Source organism: Macaca nemestrina, chromosome 5 (assembly GCF_043159975.1).
Source record: "Macaca nemestrina isolate mMacNem1 chromosome 5, mMacNem.hap1, whole genome shotgun sequence".
Taxonomy (NCBI): domain Eukaryota; kingdom Metazoa; phylum Chordata; class Mammalia; order Primates; family Cercopithecidae; genus Macaca; species Macaca nemestrina.
The window spans coordinates 10984948-11003916 of NC_092129.1; the positions used below are offsets into that span (position 1 = coordinate 10984948).

At 46.0% G+C, this 18969-nt stretch overlaps 1 protein-coding gene across 1 annotated transcript in view; it reads left to right on the plus strand.

The window, feature by feature from the left end:
* The window catches only part of LOC105492004 (lipoprotein(a)), a 302231-nt gene that overhangs the window by 138800 nt on the left and 144462 nt on the right, over positions 1-18969 (plus strand). The window contains exons 15-21 of the mRNA XM_071095947.1: positions 1505-1686; positions 2893-3052; positions 7065-7246; positions 8453-8612; positions 12621-12802; positions 14009-14168; positions 18181-18362. Coding sequence (XP_070952048.1) covers positions 1505-1686; positions 2893-3052; positions 7065-7246; positions 8453-8612; positions 12621-12802; positions 14009-14168; positions 18181-18362 — 1208 coding nt within the window. The remainder of the gene's footprint in view (positions 1-1504; positions 1687-2892; positions 3053-7064; positions 7247-8452; positions 8613-12620; positions 12803-14008; positions 14169-18180; positions 18363-18969) is intronic.

The window sequence follows — 18969 nt, forward strand, 5'->3', positions numbered from 1 at the left end:
CAATTCGCAAATGTAGATGGATGTAAAGGCAAAATATTTTCTTGATCAAATTTCTATGTCTTTTTCAATGAGAGTTGACTGCTTGAAGCAGAATGATAGCACTATGTTTAAATTTAGCATGTGTAGAGGTAACAGGTTGAACAGGTAGCTTAAATCATGCAGGTAATAATTGGAAGTGTACCACTGTGTCTTACCTCATGCACGATGGTATGTAATATTAATAAAAGGTTACTGTGTGGGTTCGAAGGGATATTGCAAATCCTAGGGCAATCGCAGTTTTGACCTCTGAGGTTTATGTTATAATAAGAATATTCCATGCATTCCAAAGAGGGAAGCCATGGAAGAAAAAGAAGTCTTACAAGAGCTCGGGCTCTTATACATCCAGTTACTGATTGAACCAGCTTCCTGGAATGGAGGGTCTGAGGTTGAGACTAGGTCACAATTGTAGAGTCTCTAGAGAGAGAGTGTTGGATCCCCATGGCCCAGAATACATTTCCCATTTTCTCAGGCAGCCACAGGTCATGAATGTGAGGATACTGAGAGGTTGGAGCAAGGTTCTTGGGAGGCATAAGGAAGAGCGAATGCTTCAAGATCCCCGCAGCCCAAAGTCCTCCCCTGCTTTGCCCCCTTCTTCATTGCTTTCTGCTCCTCCGTAGCTGTCCGACCTCTTCAGATCTCTTAGTCTACCCTGCCGTCTTCCTTGATGCCATGGGTCCCACTGTTCTTTCAACTCATCCGCTTTCCCTCAGTCCCGGAGTGGCTGCGGCCAGCAGAGGATAGATTGAGAGCAAGAGAGAAGGTCCTGCCCAGGAACCCATTCTAGAGATACTGCATCCTGCCTGGGAGCAACTTTTCCAGGGCAGCTTTGAGAAGTGGTGCGGAAAGAAACCTACTTGACCCACGTGATACGAGAATGACAGACCGTAGTAGTATTCGCACAAGGCGTTTCCATGTGAAACGTAGAGCCTTTTCACTCCGTTTTGAGTACATAGTATGAGAAGGTTGACCTGGAAAGGCTGTCCTTCTGGATTCCATGTTTTCTCGGAAGAACTACATGTTAGTTGCAACTCCCACTTTAGAATATGAAGCCCTACCGAGAGAGATACGCAGACTAGACAGATACAGATACTTTGTGTGCGAATCAACAATGGCACAATACAGGCGTCAAAATGCGTACCAGTTATTCCAGAGAGATGGATTGGGCAGAAGGTAGAAGGAGAATAGTCTGATCATGTTGTGGCCACGTGTATGCATTATCAGTGTCTCTAGGAAGCGTTTGCTCCTTTAGATTTACAAAAATAGTAATAATCTCTTAAGTATGAGAAATGTGCAGAGAGGATTAGTGATTGAGAGCCATTCGTGCTTGTGGCAATCATATGGTACTTTTAATGGGCATATTAGAAAGGCACCAGGAACGACCATGTTGCCGCACAAAGGAGAGGGTGTGGCGTCCCCGTGCATAGTGTCCCACCTCTTGTGACATGTATCGTTTTGGAATTTCCAGTGGCTTGATCAGGAACTACTGCAGGAATCCAGATCCTGTGGCAGCCCCTTATTGTTATACGATGGATCCCAATGTCAGGTGGGAGTACTGCAACCTGACACAATGCTCAGACGCAGAAGGGACTACCGTCGCACCTCTGAATGTCACCCCGGTTCCAAGCCTAGAGGCTCCTTCCGAACAAGGTAAGGAGCCTGTGGCCAGACATCTACACGCTTAGAAGCTGGGATGAAAAGCCATGGAAATTCCCAGTGGTGCGGCAGCTTTCAATGGTCCACGGATGCTCGAGTGTTGACTGAGTTCTGCCATGTAGGGGGAAGCCTGCGTGCACTCTCTGGGGGAGTCGGCGGAGTGATTTCTGGTACAACGTGGGTGGGCTGTGTCTTTAGGATGGGCCCAAACCCTCCAGGGTGATCGCCTGCACAAGTCACCTCGTTGTAAAACGGACTATCTCAGTGTCTTAGCCAACATTTTTATTGTGACATGCTCTGAGGTGTGTGACTCTTTCCAAGCCAGGAAGCATTTCCAGGGATTGCTTCAAGTAGACAGCATTGGGTGCAATCTTCCGCATTGCCGATTCCGAGAAATATGACTCTGGAGCCTGTCGCCCTCGAGAAACCTAACAGGGCTTCCTTAATTCCATATCGCCCTGGGTCTGTGGAGCAGTACATGAGCTCCCAATGCTCTAAGGCTCTGCAGCCCTAGGCTTTGAAGGGAGTGATTTCTCAGTGTTCTTAAACCTCTTTGTGATGGCACTTGTACCTGGGAGGGGTCTGGAGAGAAAGAGTAGTAGACTTCTCCTTTATTGCAATTCAGGATGCGGGGCACGAGAGGATTCCCTCTCTCCTCCAAAGGAATAAGCTTTTGGCCTGCACACATCCCTGAGAAGCAAAGTGTCGTTGCCTTCAGTCAGATATAGAGGACCGTTTTCTGCCCCATGGCCCGGAAGCCAAAGGCCTTGGCTTTCATGAACAACGGTCTAGGGAAACATACCTGTCCCCGCCTCTGTCCCCGACAGCCGATTACCACCTGCAGCCCGCATTGCCAAATGCAGTGCCCTTTGCTCGATCCTGCCCCATTCAGTAGAGTTTCCCAGAAAGGTGGTTGCTCGTGAGCGCACTTTCCAATGAGGAGAGCAGTCTGATCTGTTCTGTTTCTCTAAGGTTGCAGGTGAAATATTTCCAAGAACTGACTACGGTTCTAGAATGGTAGGAATCTGTTGCTTTGGTGTTGGTTTGTTGGTTGGTTTTCTCACATCCCTCGGTCTACGGATAAGGAAAAGAGTACGGTCGTAATTCTCATAGACTCCTTCCTGGTTGTGTCATCAGTGGTTTCACATGTATCTCTGTTCTCAGAGATCCTCAGCTTGATTTCTTCTGTTTTCCTTTCAGCACCGACTGAGCAAAGGCCTGGGGTGCAGGAGTGCTACCACGGTAATGGACAGAGTTATCGAGGCACATACTTCACCACTGTGACAGGAAGAACCTGCCAAGCTTGGTCATCTATGACACCGCACTCTCATAGTCGGACCCCGGAAAACTACCCAAATGGGTATGTCTTTGTTCTTTACCGTAAGAGAAGAAAGGGTCAACTGAAGTTTCTGTTAGAAGAGACGTGCTTCAAGCTGAGTTCTCCGAACTCAACTTGTGTCAGACGCAGATGGCGTAGCAAAATGTCTCAGGATGATTGCCTTGGAGCTACGGGTCTGAGAGAAGAGAACTGTTAGGCTGCCTCTCCTTCCTCCTAGTTTTATGGAGCAGAAGGGACATCTGGAGGCGAGGACATCACATGATGAAGAAAGTCAGAATGGCAAACGACCAAACACTTAGATTACCCTTCCACAACACCCACTAAGGGTCAATGAAGACTTTCCAATTGGAATTCTGTTATTCTGACTTCCAATTCCTGAAGGGAAGGTTGTGTTTGCCTTTTCTGTCTGGGCTCATGAGCAAAGATAGGTGCTTATTTATGGACAGGTAAATGTATCTCTTTCTACGTCTGTGTAAACTCCAATGGGGGAGGGAAACACTCGGCCTTAAGTACCAGTGGCCTGAAGGGATACGGGTTCGCAGCAAGAGAAGAGCCAAGGCAGGAAGGCAGATGAGAGTGATGCTGAAAAGAGACGGATGCTGAAAAGCAAAAGGGATGGGGAGATGGACAGAAGCCTGGGTCTGAGCACCCCAGGGCCAATTTTTTGGCCAGTAGCGACTACAAAAGACATGGAGAAATGGTTTCTCCGTGTGGGAGAGGAAATGGTAGAGGCCCTAGCGTATTGAGAGAGGGGCAGTGATGAGCTCAACTCCATAGATGCCTTGGCTTTCTTCCTGGATAGCCTTCCTGCAGTGAGTAGCAAGGAGATGGAGCCCAAGCAGACTGTAGCCATCTTGCTGAAGGTAACGGAGGGATTGGAGTTTGGGATGATTCCGGTAGCTAAAACTTTCTAGGTCTGGCAGAAATAAGACCTGGTTTGTGGAGGAAAGGAGCTCTACAACTACGCATAGAAGTCTCCTCCAGTTGTTGGCCTGACATGACGCTGCATGTGCACAGAAAATGTTCCACAAGAAAGTATGGCAAAGAACATTTACTGAGGAACAGCAGCTACAAGAGAACAGCAAGCTCAATAAAGAAGACAGAGATCACATAGCACTGTGGGAGACTGGAGTTCTTACCAGCTAGACGGGAGAGTCCTCACAGAACACGTTGCGAATTCCGTGGAGACCCCAGAACAGCCATAATTTAAAGGTGGTATTAAGATATTCCGAGAATACAGTCAGCTGCAGACAACCCCTTGCATAGCTGAAAAGCGAGTGTCCAAGCATCAAATCGGTTTCCAAGTCAATGAACTGCCAGTGAGAGGAAATCTCAAGTCTCTTTACAAGTAAACAAGAAAGTCAATTGGCTCAGCTATGAGGTACCCCGAGAGTGAGTCCTAAATTTAAACTTTGAGTACATGTCGGAAAGCATTTCGTGTGATCCATAACCAGGAAATAAATCAGGCCATACAAACAAGCTCAGAAATGACAGAAATGATTAGAATTGTATGAAAATTTGACATATCATTATGACAACCGATTTCAAATATTTAAACAAATGAATATGAAACAAACCAGATGTCATGTCAAGAGAAATTAACAGTATAGAATAGCCAAATCAAATTAAAGAACTAATATAAAAACAGTATGTCTTAAATGAATAAATTACTGCATGGCCACCTGATCAAGTTGGACATCTCAGAAGAAAAAATTAACCAAACCACAATTCTACAGAACCTACAGAACCAGTTACACACACACACACACATACACACACACCCAAATTCAAAACACACCCGTACACGGACTCACGCAAAATCTCACAATTTCTCTCACACACAAGGACACTCCTGGAGAAATAGTGAAATACGAAATCAACCGAGCCTCACAGACACGTAGGAAAATATGAAAAGATTTATTGCATGTGGGAAGCAAGTCACAGAAAAGAGCAAGGGAGTTTGGAGTAGAAGCAAGTGCCGGAATCAAGGATGGTTGATAACTTTTCAATTATGAAGAACGTTGACAAAATCACGGTTTCAAGAACCTCTAGGGATCAAATAGGAAATTTCAGAAACAAACAAACAAACAAACAAACAGAAAAAACCGTGTGTGTCGTACTTCTGTACATCACAGTTTGAAGGTAACAAGGCACAGGCATAATACGAAGAAACATCTCAGGAGAAAGTGGAGGAAAAAGAGCTGTGTCTTCCTAGAAGTACAGTGATACAAATTGCTAATGCGTTCACCGCAGAAACACTGGAAGCCGGATGCCAGGGAATATTATTAAAATGATAATCTGGAACCAGAAGAGATCACCGCGAATGCTGAATCCAGCAATAAAATGCCTTGATGACGATCTCTGTTGGATAAATGCATATTGTGCACTGCCCCAAACAAAGCAACCAGAAACTGCCAGACTTTGGAATGAGCAGCCTTATGTAACAAGAGACGTGACCCGAAGGAATTAGATAGAAGAAGAATAGAAGAAGAAGGGAACTTTCTGCAGCCCACATAATGTAGAATCCAGCAATTCGCAAATGTAGATGGATGTAAAGGCAAAATATTTTCTTGATCAAATTTCTATGTCTTTTTCAATGAGAGTTGACTGCTTGAAGCAGAATGATAGCACTATGTTTAAGTTTAGCATGTGTAGAGGTAACAGGTTGAACAGGTAGCTTAAATCATGCAGGTAATAATTGGAAGTGTACCACTGTGTCTTACCTCATGCACGATGGTATGTAATATTAATAAAAGGTTACTGTGTGGGTTCGAAGGGATATTGCAAATCCTAGAGCAATCGCAGTTTTGACCTCTGAGGTTTATGTTATAATAAGAATATTCCATGCATTCCAAAGAGGGAAGCCATGGAAGAAAAAGAAGTCTTACAAGAGCTCGGGCTCTTATACATCCAGTTACTGATTGAACCAGCTTCCTGGAATGGAGGGTCTGAGGTTGAGACTAGGTCACAATTGTAGAGTCTCTAGAGAGAGAGTGTTGGATCCCCATGGCCCAGAATACATTTCCCATTTTCTCAGGCAGCCACAGGTCATGAATGTGAGGATACTGAGAGGTTGGAGCAAGGTTCTTGGGAGGCATAAGGAAGAGCGAATGCTTCAAGATCCCCGCAGCCCAAAGTCCTCCCCTGCTTTGCCCCCTTCTTCATTGCTTTCTGCTCCTCCGTAGCTGTCCGACCTCTTCAGATCTCTTAGTCTACCCTGCCGTCTTCCTTGATGCCATGGGTCCCACTGTTCTTTCAACTCATCCGCTTTCCCTCAGTCCCGGAGTGGCTGCGGCCAGCAGAGGATAGATTGAGAGCAAGAGAGAAGGTCCTGCCCAGGAACCCATTCTAGAGATACTGCATCCTGCCTGGGAGCAACTTTTCCAGGGCAGCTTTGAGAAGTGGTGCGGAAAGAAACCTACTTGACCCACGTGATACGAGAATGACAGACCGTAGTAGTATTCGCACAAGGCGTTTCCATGTGAAACGTAGAGCCTTTTCACTCCGTTTTGAGTACATAGTATGAGAAGGTTGACCTGGAAAGGCTGTCCTTCTGGATTCCATGTTTTCTCGGAAGAACTACATGTTAGTTGCAACTCCCACTTTAGAATATGAAGCCCTACCGAGAGAGATACGCAGACTAGACAGATACAGATACTTTGTGTGCGAATCAACAATGGCACAATACAGGCGTCAAAATGCGTACCAGTTATTCCAGAGAGATGGATTGGGCAGAAGGTAGAAGGAGAATAGTCTGATCATGTTGTGGCCACGTGTATGCATTATCAGTGTCTCTAGGAAGCGTTTGCTCCTTTAGATTTACAAAAATAGTAATAATCTCTTAAGTATGAGAAATGTGCAGAGAGGATTAGTGATTGAGAGCCATTCGTGCTTGTGGCAATCATATGGTACTTTTAATGGGCATATTAGAAAGGCACCAGGAACGACCATGTTGCCGCACAAAGGAGAGGGTGTGGCGTCCCCGTGCATAGTGTCCCACCTCTTGTGACATGTATCGTTTTGGAATTTCCAGTGGCTTGATCAGGAACTACTGCAGGAATCCAGATCCTGTGGCAGCCCCTTATTGTTATACGATGGATCCCAATGTCAGGTGGGAGTACTGCAACCTGACACAATGCTCAGACGCAGAAGGGACTACCGTCGCACCTCTGAATGTCACCCCGGTTCCAAGCCTAGAGGCTCCTTCCGAACAAGGTAAGGAGCCTGTGGCCAGACATCTACACGCTTAGAAGCTGGGATGAAAAGCCATGGAAATTCCCAGTGGTGCGGCAGCTTTCAATGGTCCACGGATGCTCGAGTGTTGACTGAGTTCTGCCATGTAGGGGGAAGCCTGCGTGCACTCTCTGGGGGAGTCGGCGGAGTGATTTCTGGTACAACGTGGGTGGGCTGTGTCTTTAGGATGGGCCCAAACCCTCCAGGGTGATCGCCTGCACAAGTCACCTCGTTGTAAAACGGACTATCTCAGTGTCTTAGCCAACATTTTTATTGTGACATGCTCTGAGGTGTGTGACTCTTTCCAAGCCAGGAAGCATTTCCAGGGATTGCTTCAAGTAGACAGCATTGGGTGCAATCTTCCGCATTGCCGATTCCGAGAAATATGACTCTGGAGCCTGTCGCCCTCGAGAAACCTAACAGGGCTTCCTTAATTCCATATCGCCCTGGGTCTGTGGAGCAGTACATGAGCTCCCAATGCTCTAAGGCTCTGCAGCCCTAGGCTTTGAAGGGAGTGATTTCTCAGTGTTCTTAAACCTCTTTGTGATGGCACTTGTACCTGGGAGGGGTCTGGAGAGAAAGAGTAGTAGACTTCTCCTTTATTGCAATTCAGGATGCGGGGCACGAGAGGATTCCCTCTCTCCTCCAAAGGAATAAGCTTTTGGCCTGCACACATCCCTGAGAAGCAAAGTGTCGTTGCCTTCAGTCAGATATAGAGGACCGTTTTCTGCCCCATGGCCCGGAAGCCAAAGGCCTTGGCTTTCATGAACAACGGTCTAGGGAAACATACCTGTCCCCGCCTCTGTCCCCGACAGCCGATTACCACCTGCAGCCCGCATTGCCAAATGCAGTGCCCTTTGCTCGATCCTGCCCCATTCAGTAGAGTTTCCCAGAAAGGTGGTTGCTCGTGAGCGCACTTTCCAATGAGGAGAGCAGTCTGATCTGTTCTGTTTCTCTAAGGTTGCAGGTGAAATATTTCCAAGAACTGACTACGGTTCTAGAATGGTAGGAATCTGTTGCTTTGGTGTTGGTTTGTTGGTTGGTTTTCTCACATCCCTCGGTCTACGGATAAGGAAAAGAGTACGGTCGTAATTCTCATAGACTCCTTCCTGGTTGTGTCATCAGTGGTTTCACATGTATCTCTGTTCTCAGAGATCCTCAGCTTGATTTCTTCTGTTTTCCTTTCAGCACCGACTGAGCAAAGGCCTGGGGTGCAGGAGTGCTACCACGGTAATGGACAGAGTTATCGAGGCACATACTTCACCACTGTGACAGGAAGAACCTGCCAAGCTTGGTCATCTATGACACCGCACTCTCATAGTCGGACCCCGGAAAACTACCCAAATGGGTATGTCTTTGTTCTTTACCGTAAGAGAAGAAAGGGTCAACTGAAGTTTCTGTTAGAAGAGACGTGCTTCAAGCTGAGTTCTCCGAACTCAACTTGTGTCAGACGCAGATGGCGTAGCAAAATGTCTCAGGATGATTGCCTTGGAGCTACGGGTCTGAGAGAAGAGAACTGTTAGGCTGCCTCTCCTTCCTCCTAGTTTTATGGAGCAGAAGGGACATCTGGAGGCGAGGACATCACATGATGAAGAAAGTCAGAATGGCAAACGACCAAACACTTAGATTACCCTTCCACAACACCCACTAAGGGTCAATGAAGACTTTCCAATTGGAATTCTGTTATTCTGACTTCCAATTCCTGAAGGGAAGGTTGTGTTTGCCTTTTCTGTCTGGGCTCATGAGCAAAGATAGGTGCTTATTTATGGACAGGTAAATGTATCTCTTTCTACGTCTGTGTAAACTCCAATGGGGGAGGGAAACACTCGGCCTTAAGTACCAGTGGCCTGAAGGGATACGGGTTCGCAGCAAGAGAAGAGCCAAGGCAGGAAGGCAGATGAGAGTGATGCTGAAAAGAGACGGATGCTGAAAAGCAAAAGGGATGGGGAGATGGACAGAAGCCTGGGTCTGAGCACCCCAGGGCCAATTTTTTGGCCAGCAGCGACTACAAAAGACATGGAGAAATGGTTTCTCCGTGTGGGAGAGGAAATGGTAGAGGCCCTAGCGTATTGAGAGAGGGGCAGTGATGAGCTCAACTCCATAGATGCCTTGGCTTTCTTCCTGGATAGCCTTCCTGCAGTGAGTAGCAAGGAGATGGAGCCCAAGCAGACTGTAGCCATCTTGCTGAAGGTAACGGAGGGATTGGAGTTTGGGATGATTCCGGTAGCTAAAACTTTCTAGGTCTGGCAGAAATAAGACCTGGTTTGTGGAGGAAAGGAGCTCTACAACTACGCATAGAAGTCTCCTCCAGTTGTTGGCCTGACATGACGCTGCATGTGCACAGAAAATGTTCCACAAGAAAGTATGGCAAAGAACATTTACTGAGGAACAGCAGCTACAAGAGAACAGCAAGCTCAATAAAGAAGACAGAGATCACATAGCACTGTGGGAGACTGGAGTTCTTACCAGCTAGACGGGAGAGTCCTCACAGAACACGTTGCGAATTCCGTGGAGACCCCAGAACAGCCATAATTTAAAGGTGGTATTAAGATATTCCGAGAATACAGTCAGCTGCAGACAACCCCTTGCATAGCTGAAAAGCGAGTGTCCAAGCATCAAATCGGTTTCCAAGTCAATGAACTGCCAGTGAGAGGAAATCTCAAGTCTCTTTACAAGTAAACAAGAAAGTCAATTGGCTCAGCTATGAGGTACCCCGAGAGTGAGTCCTAAATTTAAACTTTGAGTACATGTCGGAAAGCATTTCGTGTGATCCATAACCAGGAAATAAATCAGGCCATACAAACAAGCTCAGAAATGACAGAAATGATTAGAATTGTATGAAAATTTGACATATCATTATGACAACCGATTTCAAATATTTAAACAAATGAATATGAAACAAACCAGATGTCATGTCAAGAGAAATTAACAGTATAGAATAGCCAAATCAAATTAAAGAACTAATATAAAAACAGTATGTCTTAAATGAATAAATTACTGCATGGCCACCTGATCAAGTTGGACATCTCAGAAGAAAAAATTAACCAAACCACAATTCTACAGAACCTACAGAACCAGTTACACACACACACACACATACACACACACCCAAATTCAAAACACACCCGTACACGGACTCACGCAAAATCTCACAATTTCTCTCACACACAAGGACACTCCTGGAGAAATAGTGAAATACGAAATCAACCGAGCCTCACAGACACGTAGGAAAATATGAAAAGATTTATTGCATGTGGGAAGCAAGTCACAGAAAAGAGCAAGGGAGTTTGGAGTAGAAGCAAGTGCCGGAATCAAGGATGGTTGATAACTTTTCAATTATGAAGAACGTTGACAAAATCACGGTTTCAAGAACCTCTAGGGATCAAATAGGAAATTTCAGAAACAAACAAACAAACAAACAGAAAAAACCGTGTGTGTCGTACTTCTGTACATCACAGTTTGAAGGTAACAAGGCACAGGCATAATACGAAGAAACATCTCAGGAGAAAGTGGAGGAAAAAGAGCTGTGTCTTCCTAGAAGTACAGTGATACAAATTGCTAATGCGTTCACCGCAGAAACACTGGAAGCCGGATGCCAGGGAATATTATTAAAATGATAATCTGGAACCAGAAGAGATCACCGCGAATGCTGAATCCAGCAATAAAATGCCTTGATGACGATCTCTGTTGGATAAATGCATATTGTGCACTGCCCCAAACAAAGCAACCAGAAACTGCCAGACTTTGGAATGAGCAGCCTTATGTAACAAGAGACGTGACCCGAAGGAATTAGATAGAAGAAGAATAGAAGAAGAAGGGAACTTTCTGCAGCCCACATAATGTAGAATCCAGCAATTCGCAAATGTAGATGGATGTAAATGCAAAATATTTTCTTGATCAAATTTCTATGTCTTTTTCAATGAGAGTTGACTGCTTGAAGCAGAATGATAGCACTATGTTTAAGTTTAGCATGTGTAGAGGTAACAGGTTGAACAGGTAGCTTAAATCATGCAGGTAATAATTGGAAGTGTACCACTGTGTCTTACCTCATGCACGATGGTATGTAATATTAATAAAAGGTTACTGTGTGGGTTCGAAGGGATATTGCAAATCCTAGAGCAATCGCAGTTTTGACCTCTGAGGTTTATGTTATAATAAGAATATTCCATGCATTCCAAAGAGGGAAGCCATGGAAGAAAAAGAAGTCTTACAAGAGCTCGGGCTCTTATACATCCAGTTACTGATTGAACCAGCTTCCTGGAATGGAGGGTCTGAGGTTGAGACTAGGTCACAATTGTAGAGTCTCTAGAGAGAGAGTGTTGGATCCCCATGGCCCAGAATACATTTCCCATTTTCTCAGGCAGCCACAGGTCATGAATGTGAGGATACTGAGAGGTTGGAGCAAGGTTCTTGGGAGGCATAAGGAAGAGCGAATGCTTCAAGATCCCCGCAGCCCAAAGTCCTCCCCTGCTTTGCCCCCTTCTTCATTGCTTTCTGCTCCTCCGTAGCTGTCCGACCTCTTCAGATCTCTTAGTCTACCCTGCCGTCTTCCTTGATGCCATGGGTCCCACTGTTCTTTCAACTCATCCGCTTTCCCTCAGTCCCGGAGTGGCTGCGGCCAGCAGAGGATAGATTGAGAGCAAGAGAGAAGGTCCTGCCCAGGAACCCATTCTAGAGATACTGCATCCTGCCTGGGAGCAACTTTTCCAGGGCAGCTTTGAGAAGTGGTGCGGAAAGAAACCTACTTGACCCACGTGATACGAGAATGACAGACCGTAGTAGTATTCGCACAAGGCGTTTCCATGTGAAACGTAGAGCCTTTTCACTCCGTTTTGAGTACATAGTATGAGAAGGTTGACCTGGAAAGGCTGTCCTTCTGGATTCCATGTTTTCTCGGAAGAACTACATGTTAGTTGCAACTCCCACTTTAGAATATGAAGCCCTACCGAGAGAGATACGCAGACTAGACAGATACAGATACTTTGTGTGCGAATCAACAATGGCACAATACAGGCGTCAAAATGCGTACCAGTTATTCCAGAGAGATGGATTGGGCAGAAGGTAGAAGGAGAATAGTCTGATCATGTTGTGGCCACGTGTATGCATTATCAGTGTCTCTAGGAAGCGTTTGCTCCTTTAGATTTACAAAAATAGTAATAATCTCTTAAGTATGAGAAATGTGCAGAGAGGATTAGTGATTGAGAGCCATTCGTGCTTGTGGCAATCATATGGTACTTTTAATGGGCATATTAGAAAGGCACCAGGAACGACCATGTTGCCGCACAAAGGAGAGGGTGTGGCGTCCCCGTGCATAGTGTCCCACCTCTTGTGACATGTATCGTTTTGGAATTTCCAGTGGCTTGATCAGGAACTACTGCAGGAATCCAGATCCTGTGGCAGCCCCTTATTGTTATACGATGGATCCCAATGTCAGGTGGGAGTACTGCAACCTGACACAATGCTCAGACGCAGAAGGGACTACCGTCGCACCTCTGAATGTCACCCCGGTTCCAAGCCTAGAGGCTCCTTCCGAACAAGGTAAGGAGCCTGTGGCCAGACATCTACACGCTTAGAAGCTGGGATGAAAAGCCATGGAAATTCCCAGTGGTGCGGCAGCTTTCAATGGTCCACGGATGCTCGAGTGTTGACTGAGTTCTGCCATGTAGGGGGAAGCCTGCGTGCACTCTCTGGGGGAGTCGGCGGAGTGATTTCTGGTACAACGTGGGTGGGCTGTGTCTTTAGGATGGGCCCAAACCCTCCAGGGTGATCGCCTGCACAAGTCACCTCGTTGTAAAACGGACTATCTCAGTGTCTTAGCCAACATTTTTATTGTGACATGCTCTGAGGTGTGTGACTCTTTCCAAGCCAGGAAGCATTTCCAGGGATTGCTTCAAGTAGACAGCATTGGGTGCAATCTTCCGCATTGCCGATTCCGAGAAATATGACTCTGGAGCCTGTCGCCCTCGAGAAACCTAACAGGGCTTCCTTAATTCCATATCGCCCTGGGTCTGTGGAGCAGTACATGAGCTCCCAATGCTCTAAGGCTCTGCAGCCCTAGGCTTTGAAGGGAGTGATTTCTCAGTGTTCTTAAACCTCTTTGTGATGGCACTTGTACCTGGGAGGGGTCTGGAGAGAAAGAGTAGTAGACTTCTCCTTTATTGCAATTCAGGATGCGGGGCACGAGAGGATTCCCTCTCTCCTCCAAAGGAATAAGCTTTTGGCCTGCACACATCCCTGAGAAGCAAAGTGTCGTTGCCTTCAGTCAGATATAGAGGACCGTTTTCTGCCCCATGGCCCGGAAGCCAAAGGCCTTGGCTTTCATGAACAACGGTCTAGGGAAACATACCTGTCCCCGCCTCTGTCCCCGACAGCCGATTACCACCTGCAGCCCGCATTGCCAAATGCAGTGCCCTTTGCTCGATCCTGCCCCATTCAGTAGAGTTTCCCAGAAAGGTGGTTGCTCGTGAGCGCACTTTCCAATGAGGAGAGCAGTCTGATCTGTTCTGTTTCTCTAAGGTTGCAGGTGAAATATTTCCAAGAACTGACTACGGTTCTAGAATGGTAGGAATCTGTTGCTTTGGTGTTGGTTTGTTGGTTGGTTTTCTCACATCCCTCGGTCTACGGATAAGGAAAAGAGTACGGTCGTAATTCTCATAGACTCCTTCCTGGTTGTGTCATCAGTGGTTTCACATGTATCTCTGTTCTCAGAGATCCTCAGCTTGATTTCTTCTGTTTTCCTTTCAGCACCGACTGAGCAAAGGCCTGGGGTGCAGGAGTGCTACCACGGTAATGGACAGAGTTATCGAGGCACATACTTCACCACTGTGACAGGAAGAACCTGCCAAGCTTGGTCATCTATGACACCGCACTCTCATAGTCGGACCCCGGAAAACTACCCAAATGGGTATGTCTTTGTTCTTTACCGTAAGAGAAGAAAGGGTCAACTGAAGTTTCTGTTAGAAGAGACGTGCTTCAAGCTGAGTTCTCCGAACTCAACTTGTGTCAGACGCAGATGGCGTAGCAAAATGTCTCAGGATGATTGCCTTGGAGCTACGGGTCTGAGAGAAGAGAACTGTTAGGCTGCCTCTCCTTCCTCCTAGTTTTATGGAGCAGAAGGGACATCTGGAGGCGAGGACATCACATGATGAAGAAAGTCAGAATGGCAAACGACCAAACACTTAGATTACCCTTCCACAACACCCACTAAGGGTCAATGAAGACTTTCCAATTGGAATTCTGTTATTCTGACTTCCAATTCCTGAAGGGAAGGTTGTGTTTGCCTTTTCTGTCTGGGCTCATGAGCAAAGATAGGTGCTTATTTATGGACAGGTAAATGTATCTCTTTCTACGTCTGTGTAAACTCCAATGGGGGAGGGAAACACTCGGCCTTAAGTACCAGTGGCCTGAAGGGATACGGGTTCGCAGCAAGAGAAGAGCCAAGGCAGGAAGGCAGATGAGAGTGATGCTGAAAAGAGACGGATGCTGAAAAGCAAAAGGGATGGGGAGATGGACAGAAGCCTGGGTCTGAGCACCCCAGGGCCAATTTTTTGGCCAGCAGCGACTACAAAAGACATGGAGAAATGGTTTCTCCGTGTGGGAGAGGAAATGGTAGAGGCCCTAGCGTATTGAGAGAGGGGCAGTGATGAGCTCAACTCCATAGATGCCTTGGCTTTCTTCCTGGATAGCCTTCCTGCAGTGAGTAGCAAGGAGATGGAGCCCAAGCAGACTGTAGCCATCTTGCTGAAGGTAACGGAGGGATTGGAGTTTGGGATGATTCCGGTAGCTAAAACTTTCTAGGTCTGGCAGAAATAAGACCTGGTTTGTGGAGGAAAGGAGCTCTACAACTACGCATAGAAGTCTCCTCCAGTTGTTGGCCTGACATGACGCTGCATGTGCACAGAAAATGTTCCACAAGAAAGTATGGCAAAGAACATTTACTGAGGAACAGCAGCTACAAGAGAACAGCAAGCTCAATAAAGAAGACAGAGATCACATAGCACTGTGGGAGACTGGAGTTCTTACCAGCTAGACGGGAGAGTCCTCACAGAACACGTTGCGAATTCCGTGGAGACCCCAGAACAGCCATAATTTAAAGGTGGTATTAAGATATTCCGAGAATACAGTCAGCTGCAGACAACCCCTTGCATAGCTGAAAAGCGAGTGTCCAAGCATCAAATCGGTTTCCAAGTCAATGAACTGCCAGTGAGAGGAAATCTCAAGTCTCTTTACAAGTAAACAAGAAAGTCAATTGGCTCAGCTATGAGGTACCCCGAGAGTGAGTCCTAAATTTAAACTTTGAGTACATGTCGGAAAGCATTTCGTGTGATCCATAACCAGGAAATAAATCAGGCCATACAAACAAGCTCAGAAATGACAGAAATGATTAGAATTGTATGAAAATTTGACATATCATTATGACAACCGATTTCAAATATTTAAACAAATGAATATGAAACAAACCAGATGTCATGTCAAGAGAAATTAACAGTATAGAATAGCCAAATCAAATTAAAGAACTAATATAAAAACAGTATGTCTTAAATGAATAAATTACTGCATGGCCACCTGATCAAGTTGGACATCTCAGAAGAAAAAATTAACCAAACCACAATTCTACAGAACCTACAGAACCAGTTACACACACACACACACATACACACACACCCAAATTCAAAACACACCCGTACACGGACTCACGCAAAATCTCACAATTTCTCTCACACACAAGGACACTCCTGGAGAAATAGTGAAATACGAAATCAACCGAGCCTCACAGACACGTAGGAAAATATGAAAAGATTTATTGCATGTGGGAAGCAAGTCACAGAAAAGAGCAAGGGAGTTTGGAGTAGAAGCAAGTGCCGGAATCAAGGATGGTTGATAACTTTTCAATTATGAAGAACGTTGACAAAATCACGGTTTCAAGAACCTCTAGGGATCAAATAGGAAATTTCAGAAACAAACAAACAAACAAACAAACAGAAAAAACCGTGTGTGTCGTACTTCTGTACATCACAGTTTGAAGGTAACAAGGCACAGGCATAATACGAAGAAACATCTCAGGAGAAAGTGGAGGAAAAAGAGCTGTGTCTTCCTAGAAGTACAGTGATACAAATTGCTAATGCGTTCACCGCAGAAACACTGGAAGCCGGATGCCAGGGAATATTATTAAAATGATAATCTGGAACCAGAAGAGATCACCGCGAATGCTGAATCCAGCAATAAAATGCCTTGATGACGATCTCTGTTGGATAAATGCATATTGTGCACTGCCCCAAACAAAGCAACCAGAAACTGCCAGACTTTGGAATGAGCAGCCTTATGTAACAAGAGACGTGACCCGAAGGAATTAGATAGAAGAAGAATAGAAGAAGAAGGGAACTTTCTGCAGCCCACATAATGTAGAATCCAGCAATTCGCAAATGTAGATGGATGTAAAGGCAAAATATTTTCTTGATCAAATTTCTATGTCTTTTTCAATGAGAGTTGACTGCTTGAAGCAGAATGATAGCACTATGTTTAAGTTTAGCATGTGTAGAGGTAACAGGTTGAACAGGTAGCTTAAATCATGCAGGTAATAATTGGAAGTGTACCACTGTGTCTTACCTCATGCACGATGGTATGTAATATTAATAAAAGGTTACTGTGTGGGTTCGAAGGGATATTGCAAATCCTAGAGCAATCGCAGTTTTGACCTCTGAGGTTTATGTTATAATAAGAATATTCCATGCATTCCAAAGAGGGAAGCCATGGAAGAAAAAGAAGTCTTACAAGAGCTCGGGCTCTTATACATCCAGTTACTGATTGAACCAGCTTCCTGGAATGGAGGGTCTGAGGTTGAGACTAGGTCACAATTGTAGAGTCTCTAGAGAGAGAGTGTTGGATCCCCATGGCCCAGAATACATTTCCCATTTTCTCAGGCAGCCACAGGTCATGAATGTGAGGATACTGAGAGGTTGGAGCAAGGTTCTTGGGAGGCATAAGGAAGAGCGAATGCTTCAAGATCCCCGCAGCCCAAAGTCCTCCCCTGCTTTGCCCCCTTCTTCATTGCTTTCTGCTCCTCCGTAGCTGTCCGACCTCTTCAGATCTCTTAGTCTACCCTGCCGTCTTCCTTGATGCCATGGGTCCCACTGTTCTTTCAACTCATCCGCTTTCCCTCAGTCCCGGAGTGGCTGCGGCCAGCAGAGGATAGATTGAGAGCAAGAGAGAAGGTCCTGCCCAGGAACCCATTCTAGAGATACTGCATCCTGCCTGGGAGCAACTTTTCCAGGGCAGCTTTGAGAAGTGGTGCGGAAAGAAACCTACTTGACCCACGTGATACGAGAATGACAGACCGTAGTAGTATTCGCACAAGGCGTTTCCATGTGAAACGTAGAGCCTTTTCACTCCGTTTTGAGTACATAGTATGAGAAGGTTGACCTGGAAAGGCTGTCCTTCTGGATTCCATGTTTTCTCGGAAGAACTACATGTTAGTTGCAACTCCCACTTTAGAATATGAAGCCCTACCGAGAGAGATACGCAGACTAGACAGATACAGATACTTTGTGTGCGAATCAACAATGGCACAATACAGGCGTCAAAATGCGTACCAGTTATTCCAGAGAGATGGATTGGGCAGAAGGTAGAAGGAGAATAGTCTGATCATGTTGTGGCCACGTGTATGCATTATCAGTGTCTCTAGGAAGCGTTTGCTCCTTTAGATTTACAAAAATAGTAATAATCTCTTAAGTATGAGAAATGTGCAGAGAGGATTAGTGATTGAGAGCCATTCGTGCTTGTGGCAATCATATGGTACTTTTAATGGGCATATTAGAAAGGCACCAGGAACGACCATGTTGCCGCACAAAGGAGAGGGTGTGGCGTCCCCGTGCATAGTGTCCCACCTCTTGTGACATGTATCGTTTTGGAATTTCCAGTGGCTTGATCAGGAACTACTGCAGGAATCCAGATCCTGTGGCAGCCCCTTATTGTTATACGATGGATCCCAATGTCAGGTGGGAGTACTGCAACCTGACACAATGCTCAGACGCAGAAGGGACTACCGTCGCACCTCTGAATGTCACCCCGGTTCCAAGCCTAGAGGCTCCTTCCGAACAAGGTAAGGAGCCTGTGGCCAGACATCTACACGCTTAGAAGCTGGGATGAAAAGCCATGGAAATTCCCAGTGGTGCGGCAGCTTTCAATGGTCCACGGATGCTCGAGTGTTGACTGAGTTCTGCCATGTAGGGGGAAGCCTGCGTGCACTCTCTGGGGGAGTCGGCGGAGTGATTTCTGGTACAACGTGGGTGGGCTGTGTCTTTAGGATGGGCCCAAACCCTCCAGGGTGATCGCCTGCACAAGTCACCTCGTTGTAAAACGGACTATCTCAGTGTCTTAGCCAACATTTTTATTGTGACATGCTCTGAGGTGTGTGACTCTTTCCAAGCCAGGAAGCATTTCCAGGGATTGCTTCAAGTAGACAGCATTGGGTGCAATCTTCCGCATTGCCGATTCCGAGAAATATGACTCTGGAGCCTGTCGCCCTCGAGAAACCTAACAGGGCTTCCTTAATTCCATATCGCCCTGGGTCTGTGGAGCAGTACATGAGCTCCCAATGCTCTAAGGCTCTGCAGCCCTAGGCTTTGAAGGGAGTGATTTCTCAGTGTTCTTAAACCTCTTTGTGATGGCACTTGTACCTGGGAGGGGTCTGGAGAGAAAGAGTAGTA